This window comes from Oppia nitens, unplaced genomic scaffold (genome assembly GCF_028296485.1).
Source record: "Oppia nitens isolate AA-2021 unplaced genomic scaffold, nextdenovo-longstitch-racon4-pilon3 scaffold6_pilon_pilon_pilon, whole genome shotgun sequence".
NCBI classification, from domain to species: domain Eukaryota; kingdom Metazoa; phylum Arthropoda; class Arachnida; order Sarcoptiformes; family Oppiidae; genus Oppia; species Oppia nitens.
Window position 1 is genome coordinate 1295311 of NW_026533250.1, and position 14234 is coordinate 1309544.

A 14234-nucleotide genomic window follows, 5' to 3' on the forward strand; every position below is an offset into this window, starting at 1 on the left:
AGAATAAAAGTTATATTTTATTAGTTTATGTCTGTGTTATGCAAATTTAGTTTTATTATAGATTATTATACGTATTTAAATATTTTACTTAACAACTAATTTAATATGAATAGTTTTTAATTAATAAGTAATAGTTTAATTTGATTAAAATATATTAAATAATATATTTATGAATAATTACTGAATTTTTTAGTACAATAGTATTATTCTACAATAATTATTATGTTATTTTCTCATTAATTTATTTTCATTAGATTTTATACAGTTTAAACTGTTCAATACAGATATACAGTATTATAAAGTGATTAAAAATATTATAAAATTATACATTTACTATAATTAATATTTTTTATTTAAAAGGAAATGTCAGAAAAATGGTATCCTTAAAAATAAAGGACCGCAACAACAATCACCTATATTGAGGTAATGCCATCAAAATTGTTGATTTAGTTAATTACTGTAAATTTCTCATACAGTTTGCTGCGTAAACAGGAAATGATGCGACAAAAAGACTATGAATTTGAAAGCAATGATGAAATCACTCACTTGAATGACTCGCCCAACAAAATTTGTACCATAAGAGTAACTGTACTTTAATTTTTTATACAGTATAGTACAGTATTACTAATATATCTAAATTAATACCAATAAAAACAATTTGATTTGTAAATTTGATTTTTAATTTTTAACATTATAAATTAAAAAATATTTTAAGTAAATTTAACACTTTCAATAAAATGTATTTAAGTTGAAAAATGCAAAATTAGTAAAAAATATTGTAATAGCAATGTAATAGATAAGCGGTTTCATTGCTCATGCCTTAAACAGTTCCGGACTTTCAATATTGAATTCCTCTGACTCTTCAGTATCTGAAGGACGTCTCACTGTTTGATACCATCTATTGGTCAGATCAGTCATTTGTGACTTACAATCTTTCACTTCCTATATATAAATATATATTTGTAAAAATTTATAAACATTTCAATAAACTTTAGTCTAATAAGAAATACTTGTTCTGTAAATCTTCGAGTAAAAAATGGCATCAAATATTTGACATCAAATTTAACAAAACCAGTGATATTAGAAGTATTCAAGAAGTTTACACCCGAAGAATACTCTTCTTCTGTTAGTTCTGATAGATGTTCCGCATCAATAGCTTGACCCTAACATTACATATAATTGATTTTTAATAAAAATCATAACAATTATTATATAAAAAAAAATATTTAAAAACTACCATTTCTTTAGTTTTACTTAAACTAAGTGCTCGTTTTGATGATCGTTTGGATCCACGTCTTTTTCCTCTACCTTTTTTCGCTGAATTCATATACTTTATACACAAACATACTATTATTATTAATACCGGTATATATTTTTATATATAAAACAAAATTATATAAAATGTTTACTTTGAGTAAAGGCATAGAAGTAGTTCCCATAACTATAATAGTAAATAACACTATAATAAGTGTTGTCGTAACGACAACTCTTCTCTTTTCTTCTTCAAATTCAAGATGAAGAGCCAAAGCATAAGCAATTGCACCGCGAAGACCACTAAACCACATAACAAACATCATCTTCTTGGAGATCTTGTGTTCACGAAAATAATTAACAGCATATGAAAGGGGATATATGTTTAACGCCCGTCCAAACAAACACAATATTATACTCCATATTATTAATTCAATTTCTATTTTCATTTTAAAACTAAATATTGCTAAACCAAGATATGCAAAGACACACGTTTCTGTATATTATAAATAATATATAAATAATAGTCAAATACAGCAAACAATCAAAATATTTAATCAAATATTAAACCTGCAATAAAAGCCAATGTTCTAAGTGTTTGTTGCATTGTTATCTGAGTTACTGGAGATAAGTTAAAATGTGTGTAATGAGACATAACTACACCATTGAACAGAATGGCCATAATTCCAGACAAATGCAAGCCCTCAGCCAAACCGTACGGCGCGTATATCATGACTAACATCATTCCAAACTCAAGGGACGGGTGTTTTCGTAAATCAATATATTTAAATACCTATTTAGTAATTTGTAAATTATATGACTTACGGTAATAATAAAATAATATTATAGACAAACCAAAGCTGCAATTAAAGCAAAAGCTGCACCAATTCCGGCGGATCCAAAAAATACAATACCAAACCTTACAAAACCTAATAGACAAACAAAACCTTATATATATATATATATATCAGGGTTGCGAAAGGTTTTCGATCTCAGGGGGGGTATAGGGGGGAGTAAAATGTCAAAATTTTCGAAAAATCTTGGCGGGGTGAACAATTTTTATTGCATTTTTAAACGACAATTTTTCCCAAATTTGAGTAAATTCCCAATAAATTCCCACATAAATTTCCTAAAAAAAGGAAACTATTCCAACTTAATTTCTTAAGACTCATAAAATATATTTTCAAACTTATATTATTTTTAAAAAATGAAGTTTTACATAATATATATATAAGATAAAAACAATTACTATAATTATTTGTCTTTACTATTTAATTAATTATTTACAATGTTTTTCTGTTAAAATTAATGATATTGTACTGTATTTATTATTACGTCTTAAAAAAAATTAAATTGTAATGTTACGTTAATTAGTAATTATTATAAAATATGAAAAATACAATCAATTTGTTTATTAAGAAGCATAAATAATTATTATAAATTTATAAAATAAAAACATCAATATTTTTTGGAAAATAGGAGGGAATTTATTAAGGGACTATCCACCCTTGAGATGCCCCAACTCTAGATATTTTTTTAGTATTTAAAATGCTTTTATTCATTTATTTTGTAAAGATAAGCTATTTATTTATATAAAAACTCAATTAGTATTTATAATTTTGTTTAATATTAAATTTTACATAGTTGAAAATTGGTAGGGGGCCCCCTAACTTTTTGACTTTAGGTCAGGGGGTAAGATGGCCTTACCCCTACCCCCCTTTCGCAACCCTGCGAATATATATATATATATATAATATTTGGAATTAATACCATTTATAACAGCTGTGGGTCCAGAAACCGATGATACTGTTTGTGAAAGTTCGAGTGCAGTCGTAGCCAACACTATAGAGACCGCATCGTTTAAAATACTTTCACCAAAAACTAACATATTTAGTATGGGATCCAAATCTAAGGCATGAAATATGGCCAGTGTTGCCACCGGATCCACTGTTTAAATAAAAGATAATATTTATATATTTTCAATAATTTAATTATAAAAACTTAATAAAATCTTTTGATTTATTACCGGCAGATATTAAAGATCCGAAAGCAAAACTTTCAGTAAAAGTCATTTTATAAGCGACATCAGCCTTGAAAATATAATTTAAATTATTTTATAACATAAAACTTAAGGTAAATTACTATTATGTATTCAACTCACCAAACCTAATATATAGACACCACCACCGATAACAAAGGCCGATATGGATGTGCCAATTATGGCAAACACAAGAATTGAACCAATATTTTGAAAAAAATTTCCTTTGTGTAGATTATATCCCGACTCATAGATAATGGGTGGCAACAAAACTAAGAAAAACATTGTTGGGTTTAATGTTTCTTCTTTCTATAAGTTATTAAAACATCGTTTTTATAAATCAGTTATAGTTGTTAAAGTTGTAACAATAGTCAATACCTTCCAGTCTCCCAAATGCTGATTTGATATCAATTTCATGACTAAACCAATGGCTGCTCCAAGAAATACAACAGCGAGTGATTCGGGAATGTATTGAAATTTGGTTTGAATTATCAAATGTATTAATATTATACACGAAGCTATTGATAAAAAAAAACTTATTATAATTAATGGTTTAAATTAATGATATTTAATGAGACCAACCAATAACAGACAGCACAAAGAATATAGCCATTGAAGAGTGCTTCTCCTCTTCTGCGGCGCCTTTTTGCGGCAAAATTGAGTCCTGAGATACCGTCGATGGTGTCGGCGATGTCATCGTTTCGTTATTAAAGACCGTTGTATTTGATATAATGGTTCTTAAAATCAATTAAATAGTTTAGTTATTATTCATAAGTCTCTATTAGACCAATGGTTACCCATTAGATGGTAAGACATGCGACTCATCGGCCGAAAGTTGCGATTCAGTCGATGGGTTGACGCGATTGGCTTCTGGTTTGACTACATCCACATGTTTTAAGTCTCTATTAGTATCATCAGATGAACCATCTTTTTGTTGGACACTATTATCGGACAACTTTTGACAACAAATATAGTTAACAACAAAAACAATTTGAATCACAATTAAGACTAGACTTTTAACAGACATTTTCGACAATTATTAGTAAATAAATAAATTAATAAAATTTGTATAAAAATCAACAATTAGTTTAAAATAAGTTAATTTATGACAATTTCAACGAGTGATCACTGGTTTAGACATTGTATGAACCGGTCATCAGGTGATCGACAATAACTTCATTACATTTAATAACAAACTGTTTTGACATTCATTTACATTGAATTGCATTTCACTTTCACTTTCAATAGTATTTACAAATGAATGTAAACAATAAAAAATCAATTGTTTATATCAAGTGTTGATAAATAACGTGTAAATTGATTGAACCCCTAATAATATGTTTGTATTGAAAAGTATGTGTTTAGTGAACGTAATTGTTGTTTAAGTAGTTTGTTATAGTAATGGCCACCACTTCGCAGTTGATTTTCGACTCTTTGGGTAATTATTTCATTAAATTATAATTAATTGCATTTAAAATGATTGTTCACTTCATTGGTTTAAATCAACAATCAATTGATGACATAATGAGTCAATCAATTGCTTTATTTCAATCATAAATCATATGTTATATGAAAGACAATGTATTGAATAGTGAGACCCAATGTATATCCAGTCTTAAGATGGCTTCAAACAAGCTATTGGTCTGTAGTTGCGGTCAAAGAGTTGGCCAAACGTGTGGTCAATGGTTGTGTGTCGGTGTAAGTGTGTGTAGTTGTGTGTGAAAAGTGATGATTAAATAGTTAGCAATACTTTATGTCAGTTATAATGGGTTGTGTGTCGTTTGCATGTAAGAGCCCACAAACGTCTCATCCCTCAGCCCTACGCACAGCCCATAAGCACAACAACTATACCCTAAACATAGCATTTATAGCACCCATACGTTACACCAAACACACCGCTATTCTCACTATTTGTCATCCCTTTCAACAAATATTTCAGTTTTAATTATATTTACAAACTATTTATTAATTAAACGATTAATTATATTATACTTTAGTAATAATTAACTATTTATTAAATTATTTTTGGCATAACAATGGATATAAAATAATGTTTTAATGTATAACAAACTGTTAACTGTATTATATTTAAGGGGAGGACTATCCTAACACTTAACTCTTTAGTTTGAAAACTTTTTTGTCATAAATATGGTATTGTATTACATATTTTATTTAATATAAGTTTTTGCATAATAAGTTAACTACACTATTGTCACTATTTATTATTTCATAAATAGTAAACTTACTTTATATTTAAATTATTATTTAATATTATAGTAATCTGGTATAAACTAATTATCTTATATAACTACTGTATAATCTTATATAAAATACAATAATTAAATTTATGCTTAAATTATAATACTTTTTAAATAATTGAATTAACAGGTGTTCCGACTCTTGATAATCAAACTGTTTTAGCGGTTCAGCAACTCTTCAATGATACAAATACATCAAACATTACAAATATCGGTAAAATTTCAATATATTTAATTAGATTACTATTAGTTATTAAAACTACTTTTAAGTTAAAAATTTATTAGAAATAAATTATTTGATTACCCGGTAATTATTGCCGGTAACTATAATACTTACAGTAATATGTTGATATACCCAATACATTATTTAACGTCACTACACATTATATTTATAATATAACACTTTTTTAATAAATATGAAATTATAAATAATTTGTTAAAATGGTTTTGTTTATGAAGAAGATGATGACGAAGAGGATGTGTTTCAATGCGGAAAATGTAAAAAACAGTTTTCAGCTCTTAATTCGTTTGTTAACCACAAGAAAGAATGCGGTCGTAAAGCAAATAATAGAAATGATAGCCATTTGTTACAAAATAATTTGAAATCGACTAATACCTCATCTTTAAGCTCTCAATTAACACTTCCCACATCACCAATATTACCAACTATTGCCAGTGGAGTTATCTTAAGTGATTCGGATTTATTGTCGTTAACCACAAGTCTTGACCATAACATAGGAAACATTTCTACAATAAGTCCGTCAGCACTGGGAGACAGCTCTTTGGGAACTAATGATGGAAACGATGCCTTCTCTAATGTTTTGTCAGGAATTAACACTAATAATAGTAATAACATTCAGACATTGACACCGACATCACAAACCCTTGGTTTACCCGTTTCTTTACTTAACAATTTGGTTTCATCACCATTCTTGGTTCAAACGACGACAAATTCAAATACATTAAACACTTCATCAGTGACTTTGTCTTCAAATTTTGTAGTTAACTCTATACCCATAACAGTGATCGCAACTTCAACGGGCACTCCAATAACACCGACAGTCACTCAATCAAAATTAACTTTCGGTCAAATAAACAATTTAACTAACATTAAACCAAAGGAATCTCTAAATAAAACAAGTGTTCAATTAAAGAAACAATTGGACGCTGCTATACATGTGTTACCATCATCTGATCTCAAAGCTTCTACACATAAGACACGAAAAAGAGTCATCAAAAATGATATCACCGACACTTTAAACTCAGTTCAGTCTAAAAGAAATGCTAAATTAAAGTGTACTTTTTGTGACAGTATGTTTTTTAATGTTTTATTTAAAATTATTTTTATTTAATCATTATATTGTCATTTATAGGGAGTTTTAATAAAAACTTTGATTTACAACAACATATTAGATGTCATACCGGAGAGAAACCATTTCAATGCATTGGTATATAATAATAATTATTAAAATTACGGTATTTGTTTGGTACTAAAAATTTTCAACGATTTTTACTTTTGTTTTAAAAAGTTTGTGGCAGAGCTTTCGCTCAAAAGAGTAATGTTAAGAAACACATGCAAACTCATAAGGTATGGCCCGATGGGTTGGCGCACACATTACCTCCACAGTCATCCATTATTTCAAATGATGTTCCCAAAGAAATTGTAGAAACTATTATTGACGACAAACTAATTGATATTAATTCTATAGATAGTAGTTATGTTTGTCCTTATTGTGCATATAATGGCAAAACTTATTTTGAACTTAAAAGTCATATGAAATCACATAAAAGAGAAAAAGTTTACAAATGTATTCAGTCTTCATGTGGTGTAATGTTTTCAGAGTTGGAACCGTTTTTAGGTCACATTCAGACACATGAAACAGAAATGACTTATCGATGTCATCAATGCAACAAAACTTTTAGTTCACTATATGATCTCGGATTACATCAATATTCACACTCTCTATATCCCAATCAGGGTTCACGAACGGGTCAAAGGTTTGATTTATTTATTACTGTAATTAAGATTTTAGTTAAATGTTTTATTTTTTAGATATTTTCGATGTCAAAAATGTCTTAATAAGTACACAACACCAGCAGCACTTGAGCACCATTTAGCCACATCCAGTCATCACTATCCCTGTCAAAACTGCAACAAAGTGTTTCCCTGCGAACGTTATTTAAGACGCCATTTACTAACACATGGATCAGGTCTTTATATTTGCCAATATTGTGATAAAACATTCAAAACAGCCAACTATTTGAAAGTGCATTTAGTCATACATACCGGTAATAATTGATTAAATAATTGAAAATTGTTTTGATTAACTCGATATATAAAATGTTATTATAGGAGAAAAGCCGTTTGCATGCAATCAATGTGACGCTGCATTCAATCGGAGAGATAAGCTTAAGCGCCATAAACTGGTTCACGATCCCATCAAACGATTTAAGTGTCCGTTTAAAGCACATACCGGTTGTCCAAAAGAATTTAATAGACCAGACAAACTAAAGGCTCATATATTAACCCATAGCGGTATTAAACCACATCAGGTATGTCTACCATATATTTTAATGATTTAACTTAACAGACATTGATTTTCTACTCTATAATCAGTGTAATGTATGTTTGCGTTCATTTTCACGTCGAGCACATCTACGAGAGCATCAAAAGGCTCACGAAAGCAATCCAAACATCATTAATACTACGAATGTCACCACCACTACTGCAACACCAACCATAACAACTGCCACCACAACAACTAATACAGATCTGAATAAAACAGATTTTATAACTTTGTTTGATTGTCAAAGTTGTGGCAATTTATTTGCTTCAGAGCAGGATTTGAGGCAACATTCTTGTACAACAAATACAACAACCAATACAAACATTGCTATAAAACATAAAAAGATTTCTAAGACAAACATTAAATCACTCAAAAAAGCAACAAATATAAGATCAATAACTACGAGTGCAACTCCTGTTACTACAACGGGTATATTATCAACAAAATGTAAAACAAAGTCATCTAATGTTAACACAACACTTACCACTGCTGTATTGGGCGACTCATCTGAACAAATGGCTTCCAAAGACTCATCAAACAGTGAATTCACGTTTCATTTTCAAGACGGATTAGTCGATGACAACATACCGACCGCTCACATAGAGATTATTACAACACCTGTTGATATCGGAAGCTCTTTTCCTCCAATTGTCACAATTGATGGCATTCAATATCCAACGATTCCTATTCTAACAAATTCTATTGGAAGTGATTGTGATGACAGTGAAAACAACGACAGTAAGGAAGAAATGTCAACCAAAGTATTGTTGACTACATTACCATCTCTTAAATAATTAAATATTGATCCCAACTCTGAACCGAATTATTTATTACATTATTTGACTTTCGTATCATTTAAAATATTTTCATATATTGTACTCTAAAGTGTAAATATTATCACAATTAATATTCTGTGAGTTATTTGTCTATAATTATCTATTACAGTAATATTAATAGTTTATTTAAAACAATTTAAAGCATACAATTAATACTATTATTACTAGTATTAATACTGTAGTTATTTGTAAATAATTTTAAAAATAAGTTTATTTTGTATTTAAAAATAAATCTCATAATCAGTGAATATTAAACTAACAAATTAAAGACATTTTGTGTCAAAACAATGTAAAATTGATTTAGTGTTTAATATTAACAATATTTTCTAAATTATTATGAATTTCAATAGCTTTGACTTTCAAAGAGTTCATTTCCGACTCAAAGAATCTCATAATTTTGATTCGTTTGTCTTTAGAACTCAGACTAGAAATATCATCCATTAGTTCGGATAAGAAGTTTCGGTTAACAACAATAGGTCCGTCTTCTCGGATATAAAATGTGGTCCTTTTGTTGACGCGTGGAATATATGGTTCTTGAGTGGGCAGTATGTCATCCATACCCAAGTGATAGAATGGCAATACCTCTACTTCAGGATAAGTATTATCATTGAAGACGTGGTCCAATAAAAGTCGAGCCAAACCCCACTTCAAATCATAAGACGGTTTCACTTCACAATCAATGTCTTCACTAACATTAACGTGTGTCTCAAGTCTTGGACTACGAAGTGAATCAATTTCTTTATTTCTCATAACAACTTTTCCTTCAGGAAAGAAATGAATCCATTGACCATCTTTTAGTAGATTTAACGCGTAATCCATCGCCGGTTGATATAATCCTTTACCTCTTATTATAGGAAATGTTTTTCCCATTGCAAAGAACATCGAATATAAGACATTAGTAAAACAAATCTCTTGAGCCGCTGCTGACCATCGATGTCGACCGGCATTGAGCTGCCATTTCATTGGTATTAATACTCCCCAAATCAAAGGGTCATCCAAACAGGAGGAATGGTTTGATATAGTTATCAATGGTCTCTTGTCTTTGTTCTTGTAATGTTTGGCCAAAGTGTCCAACAATACGACCCGATTTTGGACATGACTTGAGTTAAGACATTGCATCCATAATTTGCTTATCAGACCAACTGTCGGAACAATTACTTTTGATCCCAATCTCCACTTGAAGTTCACTTCTTTTGCTATTAATCGTGACAGAAGTGATGGCCATTCAACTGAACTCATAGCTCGTGAGGTATCAGATGACAGATGTGTTGGACATCAATGTATTGAAACAAATAGTTAAATCAAATCAATTGATTATTAATAATACAGTTATTATTATTGAAATAAATTGAACGACACTTTCATAGCAATCATAACAAACATAACAATAGATGTCATTAAAGTCAATGTATTGACTGTATGTACGGCTCATCACTAATACATTGACTTTGCATTGCATTCACTGTTTGTCGATCTCATCGAAAACAATGCTTTTTGCAGTTTATGTTTTAAACGCTTAAGAGTTTTGGTGATAATTTGGTTACAATTAAGTGATAACCACTCTTTTCATTGCAATTATGTTTCAAAGATTTTTATTAATTGTCTTATTATTAGTTCCCATATCTGTAATTCTTCAGCAAAATGGTAAATAAGATAGTTTTGGTCATGTGTTTGGCGCTTACGTGGCATTTAAAACAGTCTTCATTTGATTGGTGCCATTCATCTGATATATGTATCTAACCGGTGATGACTTTTTTTGACAGGACTTTCTAAGTCTTCCTATGCAATGGCTGCAGAAGACACCAAATCAGAAGATACACCCGATGTAGTTGAAGGAGAAGAAGAGGCTAATGTTGAAGACAGTGACATATTGAAGTCTACAGAAGAAACTGATGATGAAGACAGTGAATCGGTTACATTAAAGCCGTCTCCAGACATCAACACATTCTTCTTATTGACAAAACCGGCGCAAACGACATTAGGTTTGAATTGTTTACCCAATTGACACGTCGACTATCATCTGATTATATTATCATTTTATTATCAATTGATTAGAACTTCCCGCTGGAAAAGAGGTCCACTTTTTGGTCGGATTTACCAATAAAGGCACAAAAGATTTTGTTGTCGACTCAATGGATGCCTCCTTTAGATACGCTCAAGACTTTAGTTTTCATTTGCAAAATGTAAGTACTTTTGAATTATCAGTGTTTATAGTATTTGAAGTTAACTCAAGTGTTGGTTAGTTTTCTGCCATCGCTTACAATCGATTGGTTAAACCTAAACAAGAGACCACTTTGGCGTATCAACTGTTTGTAAGTGAGGCCTACAGCGCCCGACCCTATGGTTTCACTGTTAACCTCTACTATAGAGATTCCGTATGTATTGCGTAATCGATCACATGATTGACATGAGTTTAAAATGATTGTAATTTATAGGACGGAAATCAATATTTGAATGCAGTCTTCAATGAAACGGTTAATATCGTTGAATTGGATGAAGGATTAGATGGCGAGACATTCTTCTTATATGTCTTTTTGGCGGCTGTTGTTGTCTTAGTGGTCGTCGGAACCCAACAATTCTTCATCTCCTTTGGTGTAAGAATTGTTAAATTATATTATATTTTTATTTTTACTAATAATTAATTGAAATGACAGAAAAAGCACATTTCTTCGGCCAAACCTAAGACAGAAATGGGAACTTCAAATCCAAATGATGTCGACTACGATTGGTTACCACAAGAAACACTTAATTCACTCAGTAAGCTATCATTAGTTGTAAAATTTATATTTAAATAAATTACTGTTTGTTTCAGATAAGTCACCAAAAGTAAGGCAATCTCCTCGACAAAGAAAAGTGAAGAGAGGAACGGGTTCTGGGGATGAATAGCTATTTAGTGCCTAATTATATACAGTTTATGTATATATAATGATTACTCATAAACTTTGAAAAATTGTCTGAAATTATAATAAGTCATTCATTAACAACAAGTGTTTTAATTATCATTTAAAGTAAACATTTTATGGATTTTCAATTTTAACGTAACCAATGAGTGCATTCCATGATTGATATTAAATTCATAAGTTAATCCAAATTCAAATGTTTTGTATCACAATATTTTGTTTGATAAAATCGACTTATTTTTAAATTACGGGTAATAATAATTTTATTATGATTTTAAAAATTATATGGAATGAACTAAAATATTGGAAAACAAATTATATTTACCGGTACTTGCAATACATACTTAACATATTTACAAAATAATGTAATATAAATTAAAAACAATCAATCAATGCATAGATATATTTAGAGCATAGCTCCGGCCTCATCATCCAAATCTTCATTACTTTTTGAACTCTCATTTGTGTTTAAATTTGCTTTAAATTTTTGTTGCAAATCTCTGGCAATTTTAGTGTATTCGTTGTCCAGACTTTTGATGAACGGGCAGTTGAGTCCATTGACGATAGCGTTTGCATCCATTTTGTCGAATCCTTCCAATATTTGATTGATATAATAAATCTCTTGATCTTCAATATAACTGTAATTAATGAAAATTATTTAAATATTAAAGTCTTTGTTTTTGTAAAAGAGACAAACCCTTTGCCCTCACGGAATGCTTTTTCTGCGGCCACACTATCTTCGCGGGCCAATTGGATCAATATAAGACCGACATAAAGACGACCCAATGCCTGGTTGTCTTCAGACTCAACTAAATAACTCATAGCTTTCTTAAGCCAATCGATGGCGTTGTCATATTTCTTGAGTTTAAGAAAAATACGAACGGCTTTGTTGGCGTATTCAGTCGCTTGTTTGGGTCTGTCCTCAATCATTGTTACTTCCGATGCCTGACCGTACCATTCGGCGGCCTTTTCTGGTCTTTGATTCTCAATCATTCTTTTGATGTAAAATTAGTTTAAATTAATCTCAAACACTACTATTATAAGACCTACTGTGCGCCGCGATTGAAGGTCAGAGCAGCCGTATCGACGACTCCGTGCTCTCGAAACATATGACATGACTTTTCCATGTATTTGATAACTGAATCCCAATCATTAAGATCTTTACAAACCATAGCCGACTGTTCATAACATCTATAAATACATTAAAAATGTTTTAATTAATCTTTCATTTTAGATATGAATTGACATACTTTGCGGCAGAAAAATATGATTTAGTCTTTTCATAACAATCGGCGGCTTTCAGGTGGGCGTCCAAACACTTGTCGGGCATTCGTACCGCTTTGAAACACGTGGCTATCAAACAATTGGTCAGTAAATTGATATTCAATTGTCTTTTGGTTAATACCTGCCCGCGAATACTCGTTGGCCGCTAACTCATAATCGGGTCGCCATTTGAGAAATCCAGTCTTAAGACTAAATCACAAACAGATAGACATGTTATCACCCATTCATTGATAATTCAAAAGACAACTTACTGTTTGTCAGCCTTTATGTAACAATCATTGGCTTCCGATAACTTGTCCGACATATCGGTAAAAGTGATCAAAACATATGATAAACAATTAAATCAATTAATTGATGACTTTTGGAGTAAATTGTAATCACTTTTATAAATGCATTTCATTTCAATAGATGTCACAAATTGTAAATAATTTTCAATACTTTGTAATACTCTATGAATTTTATACTATTTTTATCAAATTATTATAATATAGTCTATTCTGTTGACTATATTTAGTAAATTAATGTACAAAAAACACTAATAATTAACAAAATCATCAAAATTAATGTGTTTTATATTTATAATAATTTTAATTAAGTTTCTAACATATTTTACTATTTTTAAATATCACAATTTTTTATTAAGATTATTTATTAATCATTATTAATTTAAAATTAAGATAAAATGTTGGACATTATGTTTTCACGATTTGACTGAATGTTTATATACTGTACTGTATTATAAATATTTAAAAGAAAATATGTTTTATAATAAAAATAAATTTTTTTTTAATCCAATTAAATTGTATTATTGAGAGATATATTGTATGATTTGATAAATATATTTGAGAAAAAATTATAGATATTCAAAAAGAATTTAAGAAATCATTTTATTAATTTTGATTAAATTAAGTTTATCAATATTTTTAAGTATAAAACTTTTTAATTTTGAAAGCAATAAACAATTTATTTAAAAATTATATATTATAATAATTATACAATTATTGTAGTTTTTTTTAAAAAGTAATTCTTAACTTATGCACATAATATGTATTATTTAATATAATATTAAGTCATATACCGTACAAATTATATCATACATA

At 29.5% G+C, this 14234-nt stretch overlaps 5 protein-coding genes across 6 annotated transcripts; 2 read left to right on the forward strand and 3 right to left on the reverse strand.

The window, feature by feature from the left end:
- Nucleotides 1-790: 790 nt before the first annotated feature.
- On the reverse strand, nt 791-4383 carry LOC128962573 (sodium/hydrogen exchanger 8-like). Its single transcript, XM_054308958.1, has 12 exons — nt 4087-4383; nt 3872-4026; nt 3668-3807; nt 3413-3598; nt 3278-3341; nt 3022-3198; nt 2107-2180; nt 1822-2044; nt 1410-1747; nt 1238-1330; nt 1011-1163; nt 791-942 (listed from the first exon to the last, which is right to left on the reverse strand). The coding sequence occupies exons 1-12, from the start codon at nt 4314-4316 to the stop codon at nt 814-816; spliced, it is 1962 nt and encodes a 653-aa protein (XP_054164933.1). The 5' UTR covers nt 4317-4383; the 3' UTR covers nt 791-813.
- Nucleotides 4384-4615: 232 nt separating this feature from the next.
- Nucleotides 4616-8929, forward strand: LOC128962572 (zinc finger protein 341-like). Of its 2 annotated transcripts, none has more exons than XM_054308956.1 (8): nt 4616-4727; nt 5678-5761; nt 6007-6858; nt 6921-6995; nt 7077-7545; nt 7601-7836; nt 7901-8100; nt 8165-8929. In XM_054308956.1, the coding sequence occupies exons 1-8, from the start codon at nt 4691-4693 to the stop codon at nt 8906-8908; spliced, it is 2697 nt and encodes an 898-aa protein (XP_054164931.1). In that variant the 5' UTR covers nt 4616-4690; the 3' UTR covers nt 8909-8929. The 2 variants fall into 2 exon arrangements, with proteins under 2 accessions (XP_054164931.1, XP_054164932.1); XM_054308957.1 differs by having other exon boundaries at nt 4619-4727; nt 6010-6858.
- A 321-nt stretch (nt 8930-9250) lies between these two features.
- Nucleotides 9251-10350, reverse strand: LOC128962392 (tafazzin-like). Its single transcript, XM_054308764.1, has one exon. The coding sequence runs from the start codon at nt 10187-10189 to the stop codon at nt 9251-9253; it is 939 nt and encodes a 312-aa protein (XP_054164739.1). The 5' UTR covers nt 10190-10350.
- A 25-nt stretch (nt 10351-10375) lies between these two features.
- On the forward strand, nt 10376-11904 carry LOC128962575 (translocon-associated protein subunit alpha-like). Its single transcript, XM_054308961.1, has 7 exons — nt 10376-10594; nt 10714-10932; nt 11006-11133; nt 11194-11325; nt 11386-11544; nt 11605-11707; nt 11763-11904. Exons 1-7 carry the CDS (start codon nt 10528-10530, stop codon nt 11834-11836), a joined length of 882 nt encoding a protein of 293 aa, XP_054164936.1. The 5' UTR covers nt 10376-10527; the 3' UTR covers nt 11837-11904.
- A 191-nt stretch (nt 11905-12095) lies between these two features.
- LOC128962574 (gamma-soluble NSF attachment protein-like) lies at nt 12096-13569 on the reverse strand. The gene is made up of 6 exons (XM_054308960.1): nt 13386-13569; nt 13256-13323; nt 13101-13203; nt 12901-13041; nt 12548-12844; nt 12096-12488 (listed from the first exon to the last, which is right to left on the reverse strand). The coding sequence occupies exons 1-6, from the start codon at nt 13436-13438 to the stop codon at nt 12257-12259; spliced, it is 894 nt and encodes a 297-aa protein (XP_054164935.1). The 5' UTR covers nt 13439-13569; the 3' UTR covers nt 12096-12256.
- Between the last annotated feature and the right edge of the window lie 665 nt (nt 13570-14234).